At 43.9% G+C, this 19,536-nt stretch overlaps 1 protein-coding gene across 1 annotated transcript; it reads left to right on the plus strand.

The window, feature by feature from the left end:
* The first annotated feature begins 5,943 nt into the window (after positions 1 to 5,943).
* btg2 (B-cell translocation gene 2) lies at positions 5,944 to 8,617 on the plus strand. Its single transcript, XM_076267722.1, has 2 exons — positions 5,944 to 6,397; positions 7,108 to 8,617. The coding sequence occupies exons 1-2, from the start codon at positions 6,250 to 6,252 to the stop codon at positions 7,476 to 7,478; spliced, it is 519 nt and encodes a 172-aa protein (XP_076123837.1). The 5' UTR covers positions 5,944 to 6,249; the 3' UTR covers positions 7,479 to 8,617.
* The last annotated feature ends 10,919 nt before the right edge of the window (positions 8,618 to 19,536 follow it).

The following is a 19,536-nucleotide window of genomic DNA, read 5'->3' on the forward strand; positions in this document are numbered from 1 at the left end:
CTATGTGGTATACTACATAGATGTACTAGTGTATGTCTGTGTGTGTGCACATGGGTATGCCTGTGAAGCCTTCCTTCTTGCAGAGATCGCTCATTTGCAAGTGTTCAACTCTGTTTGTTAATAGATGTGATACACATTTGGCACGAGTGTGTAGGTGGAGAGAGAGAGAGAAAGAGAGAGAGATCATAAAGTCTGAAACATCACGTGCCTGAGACAACTGATGGGTGCACATCGCTTAATTGTGAAGCAAAGCACTTACATGTAAGCCAAGCACACACAACCACACAACACATACACACACACAACAGACGGCAAATAAATGTAACATGGTGATGTTAAAAATACCCCCACGGTTGTGATGGAAAAAAGCAATGCTTCCTCCCGCTGCACACAAACACATACCCACACACACACAGCATAAATTATATACAGTACATACTGTTACTATAAATAGCAGTCCTCGTGCACCCAAAGGAAGGCATATGCACATGGTTCCTTTCCCTTAGCTGAAAGACGCTAAAGGGGAAAAAACACCATCATACCCCCCTCTCTCTTTCTGAAGCTTAGAACAATTGAAGCTTCTCCCTGTTTTCCCCAAGTGGGAATTCCTACCATGTTTGCTTCTCACGACCAGGCTTTTGTGTGTGTCAGTGTTGCTTTTTGCAGTCACCAATCATAGAGGTGTGTCCTTGAGTTTGTTTGGATGGCAGACTATCCCAAATCTGCACAATTTGTTGAATCTTTTTGTTGATGTTTTTGTTATAAATAAATATGTAATTTCTCCTGTATATGCGTACAATTCCAAGTGAGCCTTAGCACTGATATAATACTAACATGTATGTAAACCCCCCAAAACATATGTGAATTAAGAGCATTGCTATGACCAGCATTTCTGAGTGAAATCCACATATATTTTTTACATGTTTGGGGTAGAATGCCATTTTAGTTTTAGAAGACCCTTTGCAGTAAGAGAGAATAAAGCTGCATGTCTGTTTCGAGCCAACAAGCTACAGAGACATGTCATGAAGGGGACGTCATCTGAAACCCATAGAAAAAAGGGTGCCAGACTGAGCCATTGTCAAGTGGGCCACCCTGCTAATGGTTTCTCTATTGATCTCCAAGATGCTACCTTGCATGTCATTATAATTAAAATTAGTTTCAATCCAGTCTTTCAGATTAATTACTCTGAGAGTAAATTGAAACAGTTTGTTGGAGTACAATCATTCCTCAGTAATTAACACTTCCGTAGTCTCAGTGCTTCAACCAGAATGGTCCTGTAAGTGTTTTCACCATTGTCAGTATCAGTGGACTGGACTTTTCACTGAACAAAAGCAAACCCCTTTTTATTATTCATATGGGTCTATTATTCTAAATGTCTCGACATAACGACACAGATTTCCACTTTCCTCGAGCTTTTTTACCCTCTTTTTTGTCTCATAACCGCACTCTTAACTCATTGGACAGCTTGCTCAGCTGAAAGCTCTTGCCCCTGTGTGTTGCCTGCCTCTATGGTTCACGACTGTCAAGTCATGTTACATTGCACTTCTTTCCACCGGCATATTTGAGGAAGCGGGTCTCTGAGTAAATCATGGACACTGGTGAAGGAAAGAGCAAGCCAAGCAAACCACGCACTCCCTGTTTGTTGCTTATGCATTAGCAAGACCACGTTTGGTGAGACGTGAAGGCCAAGGGGGGTCCTTTTAAAATCTTCTGGGGTAGAAAGGCTAATGCGTAGGAGAGGTCAGCACTTCCATCATACCATTATTGATTGCCCTTCTACATACATTATTTATTGCCTGGCTTGGTCTATTTTAAATGTCACATGCAAGGCGAGTTGGGTGAAAGTAAGACATAAATGAACACAGCATGCATAATAAACAGATACTACTGAAAGTTGTGCAGGGGGATTCGATGGCATAGGTCAACATTGCTCTAAGCCCCATCATGCTCTGATGGTAGACACAGGTCCAGCTAGTGCTGATGCTCTTTACTTTTCAGCCTCAACCCAACAGAGCAGCTTTTCCATCTTTTTTTTTGTTGTTTTGAAGAAATGCAGAGAGAACCCCAGTGGAGGGGAGAATGCTGGCGTGGGAGGCAGTCACGTGACATGCTTGAGGGAGATGTCAGCTTTCATCAACTGACAAGAGCCCTGTGCTGTGGGACGTGTAAAGGGTGTGTGTGTGTGTGTGTGTGTATGGAGAGGGGGGGGGGGGGGGGGGGGGTAATAGGGAGGCAGCGGCCTGATCATGCCATATGTGTGAGAGCAGACACATCCTCAGGGATGGGTGTGTGTGTGCCACATTGTCAGAGAGGGTCCACCTGCGCTGAAGGTTGGGGTCTCAAGGCCTCGATCTGCTTCATCGTCTCATTGTGTGAAAGCACTTTTAGATAGATAGATAGATAGATAGATAGATAGATATACATTTGTAAGTCAGGGAATGTCTATACAAATAAGGTACTTTGTTGAAAATGCCTATAGTTACAACAATGATTAAAAGGTTCTAATCAACAGGAAATGTGACAAATATGCTTGGACAAAAACCCATGGTTATCTTGCCGCCACATACAGTATGGAGGATTGTAAGATTGCAGACATCCCAAGTCTCCCGGAAGTTCCGGGAGACTCCCGCATATTGATAGCGTCTCCCTGACGCCCGCAAATTAGATAAAATCTCCCGGAATCTATAGCGAGCGATCAAGAGCGCGCACGTGAGAGGGAGACCTAAAATCGCGTGTGCGTCTGAGTGTAGCGCGCACACGACAGGGGAGAGAGAGGGGTGGCGCGTGTGTCTGAGCGCATCCAAGACATAGAGCATCCTGATTGGCCTGTTTCGCTAAATCAACCAATCAGTTTTCAGTGTAGGCGGGCTTTTAATCTTTAGCTTTAAATCAGTTCAGTGTATCTAGGAACAGGAGAGTCACCCCAAAAAAAGGAAAATGTAAGACCCATTTCAAAGTGTACCCTTGTTTATAAGAGTAAAAAATAATGATAGGCCTAGTCTTGCACGATGCACTGTTTGTAACAGTGTTAGCATTGCCCATGGTGGGTTAAATGATTGCAAAAAACATGTTGAGGTGAGTTTAACTAGTGTCAATTCATGTGCATATTATTCAGGCCTATACTAGATGGCTAGTTGCCAAGGCTACAAGACCAAACTGCAAGATCTACATATTTTATTTTCACAATTACTATAGGCCTTCCCTATTTGGTGTACTGACTAGACATTATTGAACAAACATATTCATCTGTATTTCAGTATCTAAGTAGGCTAAAGTTTTTTTTTTAGTATTGTTATTTTTTAATGTATTATTATTATTATTTTTTTTTTTTGGGGGGGGGGGGGGGCGTTGTGATACTTCCCTGAAATGGCTTTTTGCAGGTTGGGATGTCTGAGATTGTAAGGCAAAAAATTCCATAAGAACCACTGTTGGAGATCTACATAAAAAGGTATTATTTTGGGGTCACCAAGTCACGCAAAAAATATTTAAAAGTGACCTTACTGCTAATAGATTATTTAGAGGGCATGCCAGGTATAAGCCTGTCCAGTCATTTAATTACCAATGTAAACGGCAGAAGTTTCTGAATGGTTCAGTAATTGTCAGATGAAATGAAAATGGCTAGAAACACTTTAGGTGTGTTTAGTAAGAATGACTATACTGAGAATATACCCCATGCCTAATGAGAATTATGGTGGAGGGGCTGTGATGTTGTGGGGCTGTTTTTATACCCAAAGGCCTTGGGTAAGGTGCATGGTATCATGATCCCTCAAATCTGAACATTTTCAAAGGAAATCTGTCAATCTCTGCCAAAACACTAAAAGTTGGTCACGATTGGATCATTCATCAGGTCAATGAACCAAAACAAACATCCAGATCAAAACAAATAGTTTACTGAACACAAAATCACACTTCAGCCACTGCCATCTCAGTTCCCTGATCTAAACTCCATAGAAAAACAGTGGGGTGTCAAAGAGGAGAATGCACAAGTGTGGACCTATAGGCATCTGGACAATATTTTGTAACTTCATGGGGTGTCATAGGAGAATATTACAAGCTGTTTTATTGGCCAAGGGAGACTTAAGAAGGTATTACAAGTAAGGGTGCCAATAATTGTGAGCGACGTGTTTTTGTTAAAGAAAATGTATTTATTTATGAGGTTATCCTTTTTCTCAAAATACATTGCTTCCCTTCAAGGTTGGATTTTAACTCATTGTGTTCATTGTGAGATTACAATGATTCACCAACAAATAATTTTATTATACCAGTTTTTAGTCAACTTTAGCAGAGATGCCTATAATCTGGAGTGTACTGTATAACCGATTCACACAGCACATATAACATGACGTATAACAAGTGACAAAAAGTGACATTTTATTAATTGGTTGCACACACACTGCAGACACAAGGCCTTCACCTTTTGTGTGCAATCATTATGGATCAATGGCCATGAAAAACTGGAAGTCTTTCAGGAGTAATGTGCTGATAATGGAGCAGCATACTCAAAGGCCAGAACAGCTGGCCTTATTTCTAGGCCTCATGCCAAAGTGGGTCAAATAAAAGCTTTCAAGTGGTATGTAATTGACAACATACCTGAAAACTCTTAAATACAGATGAATTTAGACTTAACCTCAGTGAAACATCGGGCTACTTGCATAATTGAAAGGTTGATGGGAAAGAAAATCATGCTGATGCCATGATGTAGACTAAATATAAAGACAAAAGGATTCCCGCATATGAGATAGACTCTGGATTATTTTGTAGACGTGTGTTCTAGACTGTGTTCGTGTGTTTAGTTTGATGTTGTATTAACACTTTATTATTAATTAGATGTTGTCTAAAAATCTCCAGCAACATACCTAACAGACTGTCTTGTGAGTTATCTTTGGTGGGCACATGGCTCCATATAGGCTACTTTATACATAGGCTACTATACCACAATACGCCAATTTTAAATCCACATCTTAAAATGTCTTTTGTTGCAAATGGGAATTTCACCAAGAAATTGTCGTCACGCACTTTTTTTAATCCACTGGACTGTTTTAAGGGAGCTTTACACGCAACGCAAGACATGTCTTACGGCATTTGCCAGAGTACAAAATATCTAGGCTAATTGCCAAAGTTTCTCCTAAATGCTGGTTTATACAGTTAAGGCGTGCTTATCTGTTGGGGGTCACTGATAGGCCTACCACTCTCGAGCAATAACACAGTTAAGGAAAAAAACTGATCAGGAAACTTCCGTGCAAAACGTTTATTTTTCTTGGCTGCAAATTTCACTCCCCCGTGCAAACACCAGGAGTCGCTGCGCTAGCGCCGAGCAGAGAAGGTTTAATGGTTTGGACATAAAAATGAACGAAAGGGGATTTCTGTCCGACTGTGGGGAAAAGAATGAGACTTGCAGCCAAGACGAAGTTATTGGCTGCGAGTATATGTTCTCAACATAAATTCCACGCGAATAATACAATTTGCTTAATTAGGTTGGCAGTTTGAATTAAAGAGCTGCTGTTATATCTCGGGCTGGGGTTGAAGTCATTTGTTAAATGTGTACATAACAGACTTCCCAACTTTATTTATTTATTTATTTTCATTTTTTCTTCCCAACTGTATAATAATGTACAGATGCACATTTTCATAGAGCACCATTGAAGCCTAGTGATCAATGTTGTGGCGTTTTGATCATACTATTTGCTTCCTATCTCTCCCATATTTGTGCGTCGTAAGTTACGGTAATTCTTTTAGTAAATACCTCGAAGTTATTTGGTTATGCTTTGACGTCAATCTCTATATTTGGAGGTGGTCGGAAGCGTCTACTCCGAATGTTTTCCATGATACCAACCAATCCGCATAGTGGGTGGGTTCTGGTCTGATTCGTCATTGGATGTTGTTAACATCAATCGACACAGTGCTCAAATGACATCCTGCCTGTGCTCCATAAAGAGGGGAGAGATATCAACAAGGTCCAGAACGCTGCTGGAGCTGGGGAGATAGCTGCCACTGAAAATCCTCTGGGCTCAGACTTAAGAATGCTTAAGAATTATACTTTCAGCTAAAACGAAGTTTTTGCTTTGCTAACGCTGCTGACTTTTCACTTGGACGACAGCAACATAAAAGATAAGCTCTACCAGGTTTGATCACAGCCATCCATTGTCCGTCGTCTAGCAGCACTTGGGCACCTGAAAGTTTTTGAACCATCGAACTGAAAAGGCAAATTGCCAAAATAACGTTGCCCTTCAAGATATTGTTGTGAAGAAAATGACTCACAGCTACGGAACCAAAGCTGAAATGGTCCTCGAAGTAACGGCCGCGGCGAACTTTGTTTCCAGACTGCTGAGAACAAGGGGCTATCTCAGCGAGCATCAGCTTCAGGTTTTCAGAGATTGTCTCCAGCAAGCATTATCAGGTAGCTACATATCTTGTGTGTTTTTAGTATCAATGCTACACGTACTGTCCTCAAGAAAAGGGTGAACCAATGTATAAAGGGTTTAAAATCTGAGGAAGAATCCTGTTCTTCCAGGATGGCTGACTGGCTAACGTTAGCTGTCTGATTAACATTAGCTCGCTAACGCTAGGATGGTTGTGCATGTTGGCCCCTTATTAGACAATCTCTGATGTTAGCCATGTTATCTGGCTAATGTAACTAAGCCAACTAACTTAGCGTTGCTAGCTAGCGCGGGACACCAACCACCAGCATTTGTTTTTCTACACCTCCGTCGGTGAACTGTTGTGTGGCGGTCACATTACTTTTTGGCTAATATTTATTACTTTTTGGCTAATTAATTACTCGATGGTTACTATTCATATCATTAGGGTAACGTTAGTTAACGTTCATTATTGACGTCGAGGAGACCACTGCGGTTTCACAAGGAATCCTAACGACTTGGCTAGTGCTACTGTTAGCCTACCCAGTTAGCGTGCTAGCTAGTAGCTTGGACTAGGCTACGGGGTTAGCTTTATCCCCTGCCATTAACGTTAGTTTTGTGTCTAAGCTGTTACTGTGTATATTATGTGCTGGCCTCACAAGTATGAAATGTTGGCAAACATGGTGCGGTGTTGTATAGGATACTTATTTCCTTCAGCTTGCTAATGTGCAATCCTTTGTCTCCAAAACAGAACACTACCACCAGCATTGGTTCCCCGACAGGCCACAGAAGGGATCTGGTTACCGCTGCATCCGTATTAACCACGAAATGGACCCTATCATTGCTAAAGCCGCACATAGGATCGGAGTGCCTAGTGAAGAACTCTTCTCGCTTCTGCCGCGGGAATTAACCCTCTGGGTTGACCCCTATGAAGTCTCCTATCGCATTGGAGAGGATGGTTCCATATGTGTGTTGTATGAAGCAGAGGCACCAGCACCCAGTACCTCGTCAGTTAACCACAGTGCTTCCCCATTTGATCAGACTTTGAATTGCAAGAATCGGTTTCTAATGGGTGGTCGTACTAGCCCTCCAAAAAACTACCTGATGACCGTGTCCAGCTAAAGCAAGAGACCATCATGAGGCACTGAATACTGGCGATGCGAGTTGATGTGAGCTGTCGACCACCCACAGTATATTGAGTAAATTCCTGGAATCTGGGCATCTATAGATATTCTAACCCTTTTTTGTTATTTAACTTAATCTTTATTTAATTGTAAGTGAACATTTCAAAAGCACTGCTATTCTTGGAGGAATAGTCCCACTTGGCTCATTGCATTTAGGGTTAGAGTTTGGAATATTGTCATGCGCTGTTTTGCACTACTGGTACTGTCTGGGTCTAGTGTGCATGTATCCTGTGATATTTGCACGCCAAATTAAACTGGGACCTTAACGGGTACAAACCATGAACACTGGGGCTGGCAATAACTTTCTCTTGGTGCAATGAGCCCACACCTTCCCATATTCAGGAACACAGAATACATAGGCTAATTGGAGTGAAAGTATTCTCTCAGGCACCACAGCATTTTTTGTTTGGCAATGTATTTTCTGTTATTGTTGTGTCAATCAAATGAGACCAAGGGTGAACTGCTTGAGGACCCAAAAATAAGCAACTGCTGCTTGTCTGCGTACCTCCTGCCTTAACTGTAATGTGACCATATCTAGAACTATGACCATAATTTGCCAAACTCTCATTCCAATCCTGTTGTGCAATATTTTAGTGTTCCAAAAAAATGGGTTTGTTAATGTCCCGTTGAGTTGCTCAAAATCTTGAAATTTACTTCAATTTACTTTGATTTCAGAAGCTAAGACACCAAGGCTGTGGAAGGCGTTATGTTTCTCAACGTTTCCTTTGGAAACAATCTGAATGTTTAAGGAGGACTGAATTATTCACTCCTTCAAATACGTTGCTGTTTTGTAAAGTGAACTAATGCTGTGAGGTGGTTGGTTGGCGACATGCCTGTTTTCACTGCCAGTGTGAGATGTTCTCATTCTCTGTAGCATTTTCTCCCACCAGGGCTGTTGAGCAGCTCTGTTCCTGTTTACTTTTTTTCTAGATGGAGATAAATGTAGTTTGTAAGCTATTTTAAGCACAGTATGCTTTTTTTAAATGTACATTCTTTTAAAAATTGAATTTGTGCATATATAGAGATCTGTACAGTTTTGGGGCAGTTTTATTACAATAAACCTTTTATGAATTTTAATGTCATGGTCTCTGTGTTGAATTGACTTGAGCAAACTCAAAAGTTTGGTTAGTAATGCGCTTCAGGAAGTTTGTCTTGTTAGTCCTTTATAACAGTGTCTGGATTTAGTGTGAATAGTATTTGACTGGCCACATTCCCAAAATCGGGGTACGAAAGCTGTAACTGCAGTTATACAACACATTCCACTTCCTGGATTATATTCCAGTTTCTTGATTAGGAATCAGAATTTTCTCTCGTTGACATTAATCAGACCTCCTTTCACGATTAGACTTGTACCCATTGGAACAATAATTAATCCTCAATAGTTACGAGTCTAAGCATGTCACCTCTGAGTAAACCCAGCTTAGCTTTGTGTGTTTTACAAGGAGTGGTACATTCTTGTATAGGCATATCTGTTTTGTCAGGTTGCTGTGGTGGTTATTTGCTTTTGTTTACAGTGACTTGGCGTAGTGCCGTAGATTGTCACTTCTAGAATTCTATGTGCAGCTTGGGTGTTGGGCAAGGTGAAAAGAGTTGGACACAAATTAAACATTTATCAGAGACCAGCTTGGATATTCCTTTTCAAAGACATCCAGAAGGAAAGGCAAGTGGTCAGAGTTGGGAGACTGTTGGTGCCCATTGTGTTTTCAGGCCCAAGTCCCATTTGAGGAGGACAATCAGGTCTTTCAACAGAAAGGGCACAAAGTTATCAGTTTTCACACAATAACAAAGGGATACAGTCAAGTAATGCCCAATAATGCTTAAAAAACAAATCACTGCTTTGACATAACAAATAAACCCAGAGATACAAGCTATTATGTCTACAGATTCTTGAATCTAGCTTACATAATGTAAACATCCTATATCAGGAAACTCCTGAAGGATAGGTGGCTTTGAAAATTAACACCCCCGATAAAGCACTTTTGCTTATGGTGGATGTTGGCACATGCAGGACCATGTCTTTCAGGTTTTGTTTGTGTGTTCAGGGAGAAAAAAGGGGCCGCTGGCTAATGTGTCACGACGTGCATGAATTGGTATGAAAAAGGCATCAGGCTCACTTGTTTTATTTGTTAAATACACTAGTAAAATGTTGTCTGTTCCCCAGAAATTTGCCCACACCCCTTTTCCATCAACACACACTGCTAGTTCTAGGCCTGTTCTTCAGAGATCTTAATGGATTCTGTAGAACATTCTGCAGTACTTTGTGCTGTTTACTATCATGTAGGCAAGATAGTTTGATAGTTAGATAGTTAAAAACAATTAGCAAATCATTGGTTTCTTTTAAGGAAGACTTGATTTCTGTCTCACACACCAAATGGCAGAGGAAGGGAGTAGTATCTGAACTGTGGCTCTATTTTATGATTCACCCCATCTCTTCATGGCCATGTCTAAAAGATCTCTTTCGACTTCTGTGGTGGCTGTGAAGGCATGCTATATGTGTGACTCCATTTCCATGAGAATTGCCGCTGTAAAAACCTTTCTAAGGGGGCACTTGCGGAGCCCATCACCCCACTACTACTACCAACCCCCCAACCTCCCTGCCTTGCCTCCCTACCCGCTCCAACTGTTGTGTGCCCAGCAGCCCAAGAAGGGGCCGAGGGACGGCTGAATGGACGTGGGGCAGGCCTCTATTCTCTCCCCCTGTGTTGACCCAGGAGGGGAGGGCGCAGGGCCCCGCACTGCACGCGAGCGGCGGACAATTGGCACAGCGCGGCCGCCTCTTTCAGCAGAGGGGCATCTGGTGTTTTTGAGGGGCGACCGAGAGAGCTGTGGGGGGAGAGAGAGAGACAATAAAGGGAGGCTCTACTCATTCCTGCTCTTCTCGCCTGCCTGCTCACTCACTCGCTCGCGCTCCCTCCCTCCCTCCTTCCTTCTCTGTGTCTGCGCCTCGGTGGCAGTAGCCAGAGCACCATCTGTCACCCCCTCCCTTCCCTGAAGTATCCCTGTCGTCTCTGCTCTAAACTACCAGCAAAAGGCTCCATTCAGCAGTGAATCTCCCCCCTCCCTGCTCCCCCACCCCACATATACACATCTCTGCTCCTCACTCTCTCTCTGTCTCTGAGGTGGGCCCAACTTTTCAGGCAGTGACAACAGCCTCTGGTGGATTACTCTGCATGGAGGGTTACCGGGTAAAAAGAGGCCACCATTGAGAGCTCAATGTCTTATTCAGGCCTTTCTGCAGCCAGAGCTGCTGCTCACATAAAACATTTGCCAGCCGTGGAAGGTTTCCATGGTAAATCTGCTCTTGTGCGCTGCACACACACACACAGAGAGAAATGAGGCTTCTGCATTAGTCGAAACTGCATGTCCATGTGGAGGTCTTTCACTGTAGCCAAAAGGCTGAGAGCCAAGTGAATGAATAAGACCAAAGGTTTCAACTTGTCAACTAACTTTCATATTTAAAGGGGTGTGCCTTTTGACAAAACAAAACGACCAGTATGCTATATTGAATTATCTACATGATGGCAAAAGAAGCAGTATTTCACATTGTCATACTACAATTTACAAGTCATCATTGCCTGCACATAACAGCAACGTGAATTAGAGAAAATGTGCATAAGTACTTCCAGGATAACTATCAAATTATGTTAAGATAATTATAGATCCCCACAAACTGCAGCCACACATGTCTGTTTATAGAGCTGTGTGGATGCAGGCAGACTTGGGAGGTGACATTACGCCATAAAGAACGTGTGAAGATGCGTAGAATAGAAAGAGTGTAAACATTGTGTGGGTGTCAGATGTCAAAAGGGAACTTTTATTTGTTTGTTTGTATATGTGTGAGTGTGTGTGCGTGTGTGCGCACTCTCTGGATGATAAATTCTTGTGGGTGTGAGGATTTATGAGGGCAGCATTTGGATACAACCACTGACGTAATTCAAAAGCGTAAGCTGGTCTGTGTGTGTGTGTGTGTGTGTGTGTGTGTTGCAGAGAGCATGCTACAGACAGAAACAGATGATATGAAGAAGAAAGGTGCTCCATTGGCAACATTTGCTGCAGTCGTTTCTTATCATTATTGCAGCCACAGACACGATTACAAACAATACAAATTGTTCAGTTTCGCAGTGTCTCAAAACATAAGACATTTTTAGACACACACTTACACACATGGATTTAGGGTGGTTTACAATGTTGAGTAAGCTTGTACATTGCATCCCTCTCCAAATACACACACACATGCACTATTTCTATTGTCTTCCACAATCTCTGTTGAGACTATCCCTTCATAGATAACCTTGTCGGTTACATTACACTTGCTTTGGTGTCTGATCCCATTTAGTTCAATTTGGAAAGTGCACACACACGCACACACACACACACACACACATGTGCACACGCACACTCGCACACACACACACAACATGTGAATTGTTTTAACTTAGTTGAGCCAACTAAGACGGTCTCACATTGCAGATGGCTGAGATAAAACAGGAATGCAGTCCAAGCAAGGCCGTCAGCTGTTCTCATGGTCTTTTCAGTTTGGGTTCTCTTTGAAAGCACAAATTAACAAACAAAACTCTATAATAGTGTGAGAATTCCATACGTTAGTTGCTGATAAGCAGGGACATAAAGTATTTGGAATTGCTTAGTATTTTTGTTGCTGTTCTATTTTCCCATAATTATAATGGAGCCTGGTTGTTTTTCTTTAAGTGCTCCCTGTGCCTGTACCTCACAAATGAGGTAGTGGTATTGTAGGGCCATGACATTCTCCTGTGTCCTCGTCCTGGTGCACGGAGTTGTCGGGCCAAACACCAGCATTCTTAACTGAAGGCTCACACGTTTTGGTCGTAAATATGTCCAGGTTTGTTTAAACCTCCATGATGAAGCCTATCTGGGGGCAGGCACAGAGAGAGAGAGAGAGAGCTTTGCCGACGTTTGTACCCCTCACGGTCATGAGAGAGGGTTTTGGCTGTGTGCCACGCTGCTGGGCCTTCAGGCTTTGCTGAGCTGCCATCACATTCCTTCCTCTCCTCGCAAGCTCTCTTGCACTTTCAGCTGCTGAAAAAAGCCTCAGCGTTCACAGGCAGATGCTTCTGCCTACGCCCATAACCATTCTTTCCAGTGAAGGAGGAGATAGGGCATGGCTAAAATAGAGTAGCTGCTATCTGAGTGATAATGGTATCTGGCCATCGGACTGAGACAGAGGACAGATGTGGCGGTGACTTCTTGGACTGAAGTCACCATGTTTGTTGTTCTTTGGACGGTAATTTCTTTCCCCCTTCATTGCACAAACACACTACTCAGCCAAAGCAAGAACTACACTGTAGATCCTCTCTGCGATACGTCCTCTCTCGTTTGAGGATCACTTTCCATGACTTTCCATGACTTTCCATGCCTTAATTTGACAGCAAAGCAGAAACCGAGCTCACCCATCCATGTCGAATCTGTCAAACTCATTCACTGCTACAGGTCCTGGCCTGTAGCCCTATAAAGGCGTCATGTGTCGGGCTGTGTTTGTCTTCAGGAGTAGCGTTGGCCTGGGGTGAATGGGAGTGCAGCAGCTTTGATCACAGGTGGAGTTTTGTTTTGTTTTTTCTGTTTCTGAGGTGTGGCAGAGCCAGCTATGTGGTAATCTGTTGCAGGGCCTTGAAAATGGACACTGAGGCCTCTGTTCTCCTCCTCCTCCTCCTTACTCTCTCTCTTCTCTCCCTCTCCCCACCTTTGACTCTGCGACGACTGAAGTCTCTGAGAAGCCACCAAAAACAACTGATTGGCCTTTGACCTCCCAGCTGCCGAGGCCCTTTCCAACTTTGTTTATAGACTCTTCTGGCTGGTGATTGGTCGACAGCTGTAGCCAGGCAAGATCCCCATCTCTTTTTGAGACTGGGTAACTTTTTTTCTTTCCCACAAAGCCCCTAGAGCAAAAACCCCTGGCTTGGTGTGTGCAGTCCTAATCCAATTACACAGAGCCTAAATTAAGAAAAGGAAGATGGGGGAAACCGGGAACATACTTTGTGCATTTCACTAAGTGTGAACAAAAGCCGGTGCCAGTTCACCCGTCTCTGAAATGTTCAGAGGCTTATGTAATAACAAAGCAGAGGGGTTGGAGTTGGTGACGACATGCAAAAGTTGCTTAGTTAGTGATATAAAACACTAAAGGTATTATCAACAAAACCAATACATTGTGATATCAGGTCTAACATACATGGTTGGTTTTTCATGATCTGTTTTCCTCATATACTGTATAGTTGCCAAAGTCTTGTTGGAAGTGTTGTTGAACAAAGTGTTGTTGAACTTTTGCTTCCAGCATAACACGTCATTCAGTGCAAAGCATCATACAAATCTGTGTTCAATTAGCATCAGTAATGTGCATAAGAACATGGAAACAATGCTGATTTAATCTCACTAAAGCCTGTGGATTGCAAATGTAGATCACTCTTATGTATTTAGCCCAAACAATACCCCTCCCCAAGCAGACGTGTTCCAAGAGACCCCATCTCCACCTCCCTCCATCCTACCCCCTTCTCCAGGGTCTCCCTCCTCTCTGGGATGCCTGGGACATCAATCTGTCAGGCTCTCAGCTGGGAGTCAATGGCTCAGTGTTCCTCCTCTCTCTCACACACAAGCCCGCCCTGGCCCTGGGCTCTGCTGTTTGTGTGTCTGTGTTTGGGCTTTAGAGCCACAACCCACACCACACCACACCACACCACACCACACCACACCACACCACAGCACACCACAGCTAATGTCAGCCCCACAGCACAAATACACAAATACACACACACACACACACACACACACACACACACACACACACACAAACTTACTCACAAGTCACAACTACACAGACATACACATTTGTAAACATAGACACACAAACAGACTAATAAGCAGACTAGTTAAATCTTAAAAACAAAAGATATTATAGACACACACACACACACACACACACATATGCATTCTCTCGCTCACACGCTCACAAACATACACGCTCACGCTCGCACACACACACACACACACACACACACACAGGCAGGCACACGCACTCACACACTCTTTTGGATGTAAAACAGCTAAGCCCCTCTACCCCACTGTGTCCACGCACCCACACCCTGTTTACAGCCTAATCCTTCTTCACACCACCAACTTTATGATTAAAATCACACCAGTGCTGTTCCTCCTCTCTCACACATGGGGAGGCGAGGAAGTGAGAGGGGTGAAGAACTTCTCAGTACAGTACACTCAACACCAAACACACAGTCAAAACACACAAAAACACATGCAAACGAAATGACATACGGTTTCACACACGTGCACAAACACATACACACACACACAGACAAACACGTGCAAGCACACACACGCACACACACACACACAGGCTTTATTTAGTGTGCCGTAGGGCAGTCTTAGGGATGGAGGTCACCAGTTGGTCTGGAGGGTGGACCCCCTTTGTGACCATTTGGTTAATCCTCAGGCCAGAGCTTGGTCTGCGGCCAAATGCATTCTCCCCCAATTAGGGCAGAAAAGAGCCACGGCACTGGGGCTGTACACTGCACCCCCCCCCCCCCCCCCAACCCCAACCCCCCACCTCCCACCTTCAGCTGATGCCAAACAACACTGTCCTGAAGGATTAGGGTTTTTGCTTTGCCTTTTTTCCCTCTTAATTGGTCTGGCAAAGAACAATGGCTCACATTTGATCACCAGCAAAAAAAAATAAATGGTATCTGCATTCAGGGGGTTTTTGGTGAACAAATGGGAGGATTTATATTTTGCATTAAAGCACTGAGACTACTTGTTGCTAAATGTTTTGCTTCTGTTTGATGTGAACATGCAGTCTGAAGTCTTACCAACATGTTACACTAAGTGTAACAAAAAGAATGTCTGGAGAGAAACACTGAATTTTGAAACATTCCTTATCACAAAGCTGTAGACCTGAATGTTCAGAGTGTGTAGCCACACAGCCAAACGTCTGTGTGTAGTGCAAAATGCTTTCACTGCAAAAATCCACCCACATACACTCATGGTACTTGATGAAGCTTTTAGACTAAGTAATACTTGTTTACTGGGTCTTTACACAGCACTTCTCTGTCTATCTCCCATCGTCACTCAGCCAACACGCTGCCTCCGATTCCTTTTCCATGTCGTCAGATACATTTGACACCTTCAGCAAACTGGTGATGTTTACCTCCCAGGCCCTCTGCCATGGAGCCACTGATCAAGAGGCCACGGCAGGATATTCTGCAGCGGCGCTAACGACAGACACACCTCCGTCCGACACCCCCCCCCGGCTACCCTTTCATGCGTTCTGGCCATCTCTGAAAGCCTCGTCATCGTTCCCAGTCCCGGGTGAAAATGGCTGCCTCTCGGCTGTGTTGTGTGATTTATACCCGCCTTGCATCACAAAAGGAGCCCCTCGGCTGCCAAGCCCACACCTCTCTCCTCCTTGTAGGTCCCCCCCACCGGCGGCTGTGGAGCAGGGGAGATGGCCGGGTGGAGGTGGAGGAGAAAGCCTTTCTGAATGACAAGGGGTGGCCATTTTGTATAGATGGTAGTTGATGGTGACCAATTCTTCACATGTTTTTTTGTGCCTGGGAAACAAATGACCAGAGTCACATGACTTAACAGCTTGATCTTCACATGCTCTCTTTAGGACTATTAACAGAAAGTCTTGCTCCAGAAAAAGTTATCAATGAGAGATGTTCAGTCCAGTGTAGCTGTAGGGCAAATCTACTTATTGATTAAAGTGATTGGTTTGTTTTGGGAGTGGGAAGTGGCGACAATGTCTACTCAACATTGCTGTTTGGAGTGACATTTGGCATTGATGTTCATGAGCTGAGTTTTTAAGTTGATGAGATGTAGGTGTGGTTAGATTTATAGGGAATGCTAGTTAAATCAAAGAAATTGAGAAACTCAACTCAAACTCAATTATTGAGAAAACATATTTGAAACTTTCCTGTCCCCCCTGTAAGAGCCTTACCTACCTGTTGATAAATGTGGACTTAGCAAAGCTTTGCTTTGAAACTTTCTTTTCTTGTTAATACCCAAGTGCATCTGCTCTGCTATCAGTAATACATCACCAACTGATGTGAGGTAATTTTCTACAACATGATAACTCACTAACTAAACCCTGTTGCATTCCAGTCAAATGACAAATCAAGATATGTGTAAAAGCAGCATGCCATAAAACTGACAATAGACAAGGGTGTAATTAAAAGAGATAAGACAAGGTAGGCCCATTTTATGATGTGATTCAATCATTTTAGCAGCTGTTTACCAGTACCTCTACTACCCCTCTCTTTCTCCCTCTCTCCCTATATACTATATACTCTCTCTCTCTCTCTCTCTCTCCCCCTCTCCCTATATACTATATACTCTCTCTCTCCCTCCCTTTCGCTCCCCCTTCTCCCGACCCTCCTCCACAAAGCCTATATTGTTCTCTGTGGCTGCCGGGAACCCAAGCCTGGAGCAGCTGTCGGGATAAATCCTTGTATGCCGCCCCTGAGAGAAGTGCAGGGGAAGGGGTGTGTGTGTGGAGAGTAGGGGGTGGTGTGGTTAGTGGTCAGACAGAAAGCGTAAAAAAGGACTTCACACTCTAGTCCCCTCTCCCCTCCTCGCCCCAGCCCATATCCTCTCTGAAAACACAACCTCCTGTGCCCTGCCCCCCTTGGCCCCCACCTCCACTCCACTCGTCTCCCCTGCTCCCAAAACAACCCCCCACCCCACCCTCCCACGGCAGCAGCAAACCAAACACTCGCCCCATGCTGGAGCTCCTTCTGCAGGCCCTGGCATGTTAACCCTTTCCTGCTGAATGAAGCCCTGCTGCCTCGCTTAACCCTTTACACACACTGACAATGTACACAAAGAAAACTCAAAACTCAAACACAACGTGACGCACAGACCCACAAAAACACACACATCCACAGCAAAGAAACCAATGTAGAAGGTAGAAATAGATACAATGTAACACAGAACCCTGGTCTACACGATGTACTATATCATTTGATGAACAAAGTACCATAGATTCACAAGGAATGGTGAAACTACTGCTTAAAGAACCACACACTTTTAGATAGCATCTAAGCAGACAGACAAACTGAAAACCCACAGAAATACAAACATGCACAACCACGTATAAACACGGCAGTATTTTCTCAATATCTCTTGAGAGTGTGAGTTGTGTGGGTTTAGTAAGAAGAGGGTAAATAATGGCAGCCAAACAGGACATTAAGCATCTGACATGGCTTCTGGTGTGGTCTCCATATGAGCAGCTAGCTGGCCGAGCTCTGTAAATCAAGCCCCTGAGACATGGAGACCGTTTGAAACTTTCTTTGTGTCCGTGCTAAACCCAAGCTGGAGAGGACACCAACCAAGGGTTTCCTATTTCCCCCCTACAAGACAGAAAAACAATGCACATTGTTCCCATATTTAACAGTCCTCCTCTGATATATCTGATATAGTGTATTCTGTCACAGAATCACATGCATGCACCACCTGTACATTATTTTGACACTGAAGTTGACTGCATACACTGAATAGTGCCTTTTCCAGAGTGCTCATATCCATTCTCTCCAAATCACTCTATTAAAACTCTTTACCCCCTGCCCTTGTTTCTCCTGATTATTGAAACATTATGTGCCTATGATCTGGGAATTCTCAATGAGATTATTAAATAAGAGATAAACCATTGGCTGCTTGGGAGGAGGTTATCATGCTCAAGGGTTGTTTTTCTCACTCCTCTTTAGAGTAATTATGTTGGCTAGTCCCTTGGGATCATATGGGTATATTCAAGACATTGACCTCTGAGGGGAAAATACCTTTTTTTCCCCTGTGGCCAGACTGAGTGAGAGCTTTGAGCTCAAGTCTTTGCCACACCCTTGAGCGCTGTGCACCAGATAAGAGAGCGATAAAAGGCAAGAAACTGTGGCCCAGGCTCACCCACAGGCAAACAATAATAAGCCAGCAGAACAGAGACAAGATGTGGGTCGATAACACTTAGCATAGTGAGCTGTTTGGGGAAGAGACAGCCCGGCTTTGGTTCCCCAAGGGTGATGAGATCATGGGTGCCCCCCCCCCCCCCACACACACACCCCCCCACACACACACACACACCACCAGTCCCTCATTCAAGTGTCCTTATCAGCTGAAAAGGTTAAAGATACCATTCAACCTGATCTGCCTTAAGGTACCGAAAGGAGACACACCCGGGAACATTTCAGACAAAAAAGCCCAGTAAGGGGAAAAGAGCTAAATGTCTGTCATTGGCCTCTGCAATGGACAATGGCTGCTCATCACTGCTATTGTGAAGAGGGATCTGCTGCTTTTCTTAAGCAGACAATAATAAAAGCTTATTATCACCCCTGAGATTGTCTGGTGTAGAGTGTATGGAAAAGCAAATCCTGCTTAGTAGATAATAACGGCTTAATAATTGCTATAAATTTCAGTATAAAAACTATGTAAAACCTCACACAGTCAATCCAGCCTACTCAGTACATTCTGAGTAGGTCTACACTAGGTTCAGACTTGCCCTCTGCCTTAACAGGATGAGGGTGAACAGCAAAACACTGGGCCCATCAGACAGTTGATCAGATTGAACCAGTAGAAGAATAGTGCTCATGTTTACTCTAAGAGCAAAGTTATGACTGGAACCACCCACTGCTATCAACTCGGGCTGTAAAGATAAGCTTGCTAAAGACTGCAGTTAGTGGGTGTGTTTTCGTTAGGGCAGAAATGGTGCGAGGTGCTGGGGAGGAGGCACTGTGAGTCTCAGCAAGGCGTAGGCCCTCGCTCGCTGTACCTCCTCTCCTCACTTCCTGACATGACACAGACGGGAAATAGCTTACGGTCGGCGGTGCACAGTGGAACAATCGAGGCGAAGGCCATCAAGACCGCCGTGGTTTCCACTGAAGCGCTGGGGCTGAGTGCAGAGCGGCGCACAGGGAGGAAACGTCTCCAGCCTCTCTCAAGACCTCAGCCACAGCAACCACTTCCTGCCTCTC

This window comes from Alosa pseudoharengus, unplaced genomic scaffold (genome assembly GCF_046254945.1).
Source record: "Alosa pseudoharengus isolate Yale_2024_CS ecotype anadromous, Long Island Sound unplaced genomic scaffold, YU_APseudo_1.1 YU_APseudo_1.1_scf_5, whole genome shotgun sequence".
In the NCBI taxonomy this organism is placed as follows: Eukaryota; Metazoa; Chordata; class Actinopteri; order Clupeiformes; family Clupeidae; genus Alosa; species Alosa pseudoharengus.

Excerpts from the sequence above, each read along its gene's own strand:
- btg2 (XM_076267722.1), top strand. The coding sequence starts at position 6,250 with ATGACTCACAGCTACGGAACCAAAGCTGAAATGGTCCTCGAAGTAACG. Across the intron at positions 6,398-7,107 it reads TCTCCAGCAAGCATTATCAG|AACACTACCACCAGCATTGG; the intron begins GTAGCTACATAT and ends TCTCCAAAACAG.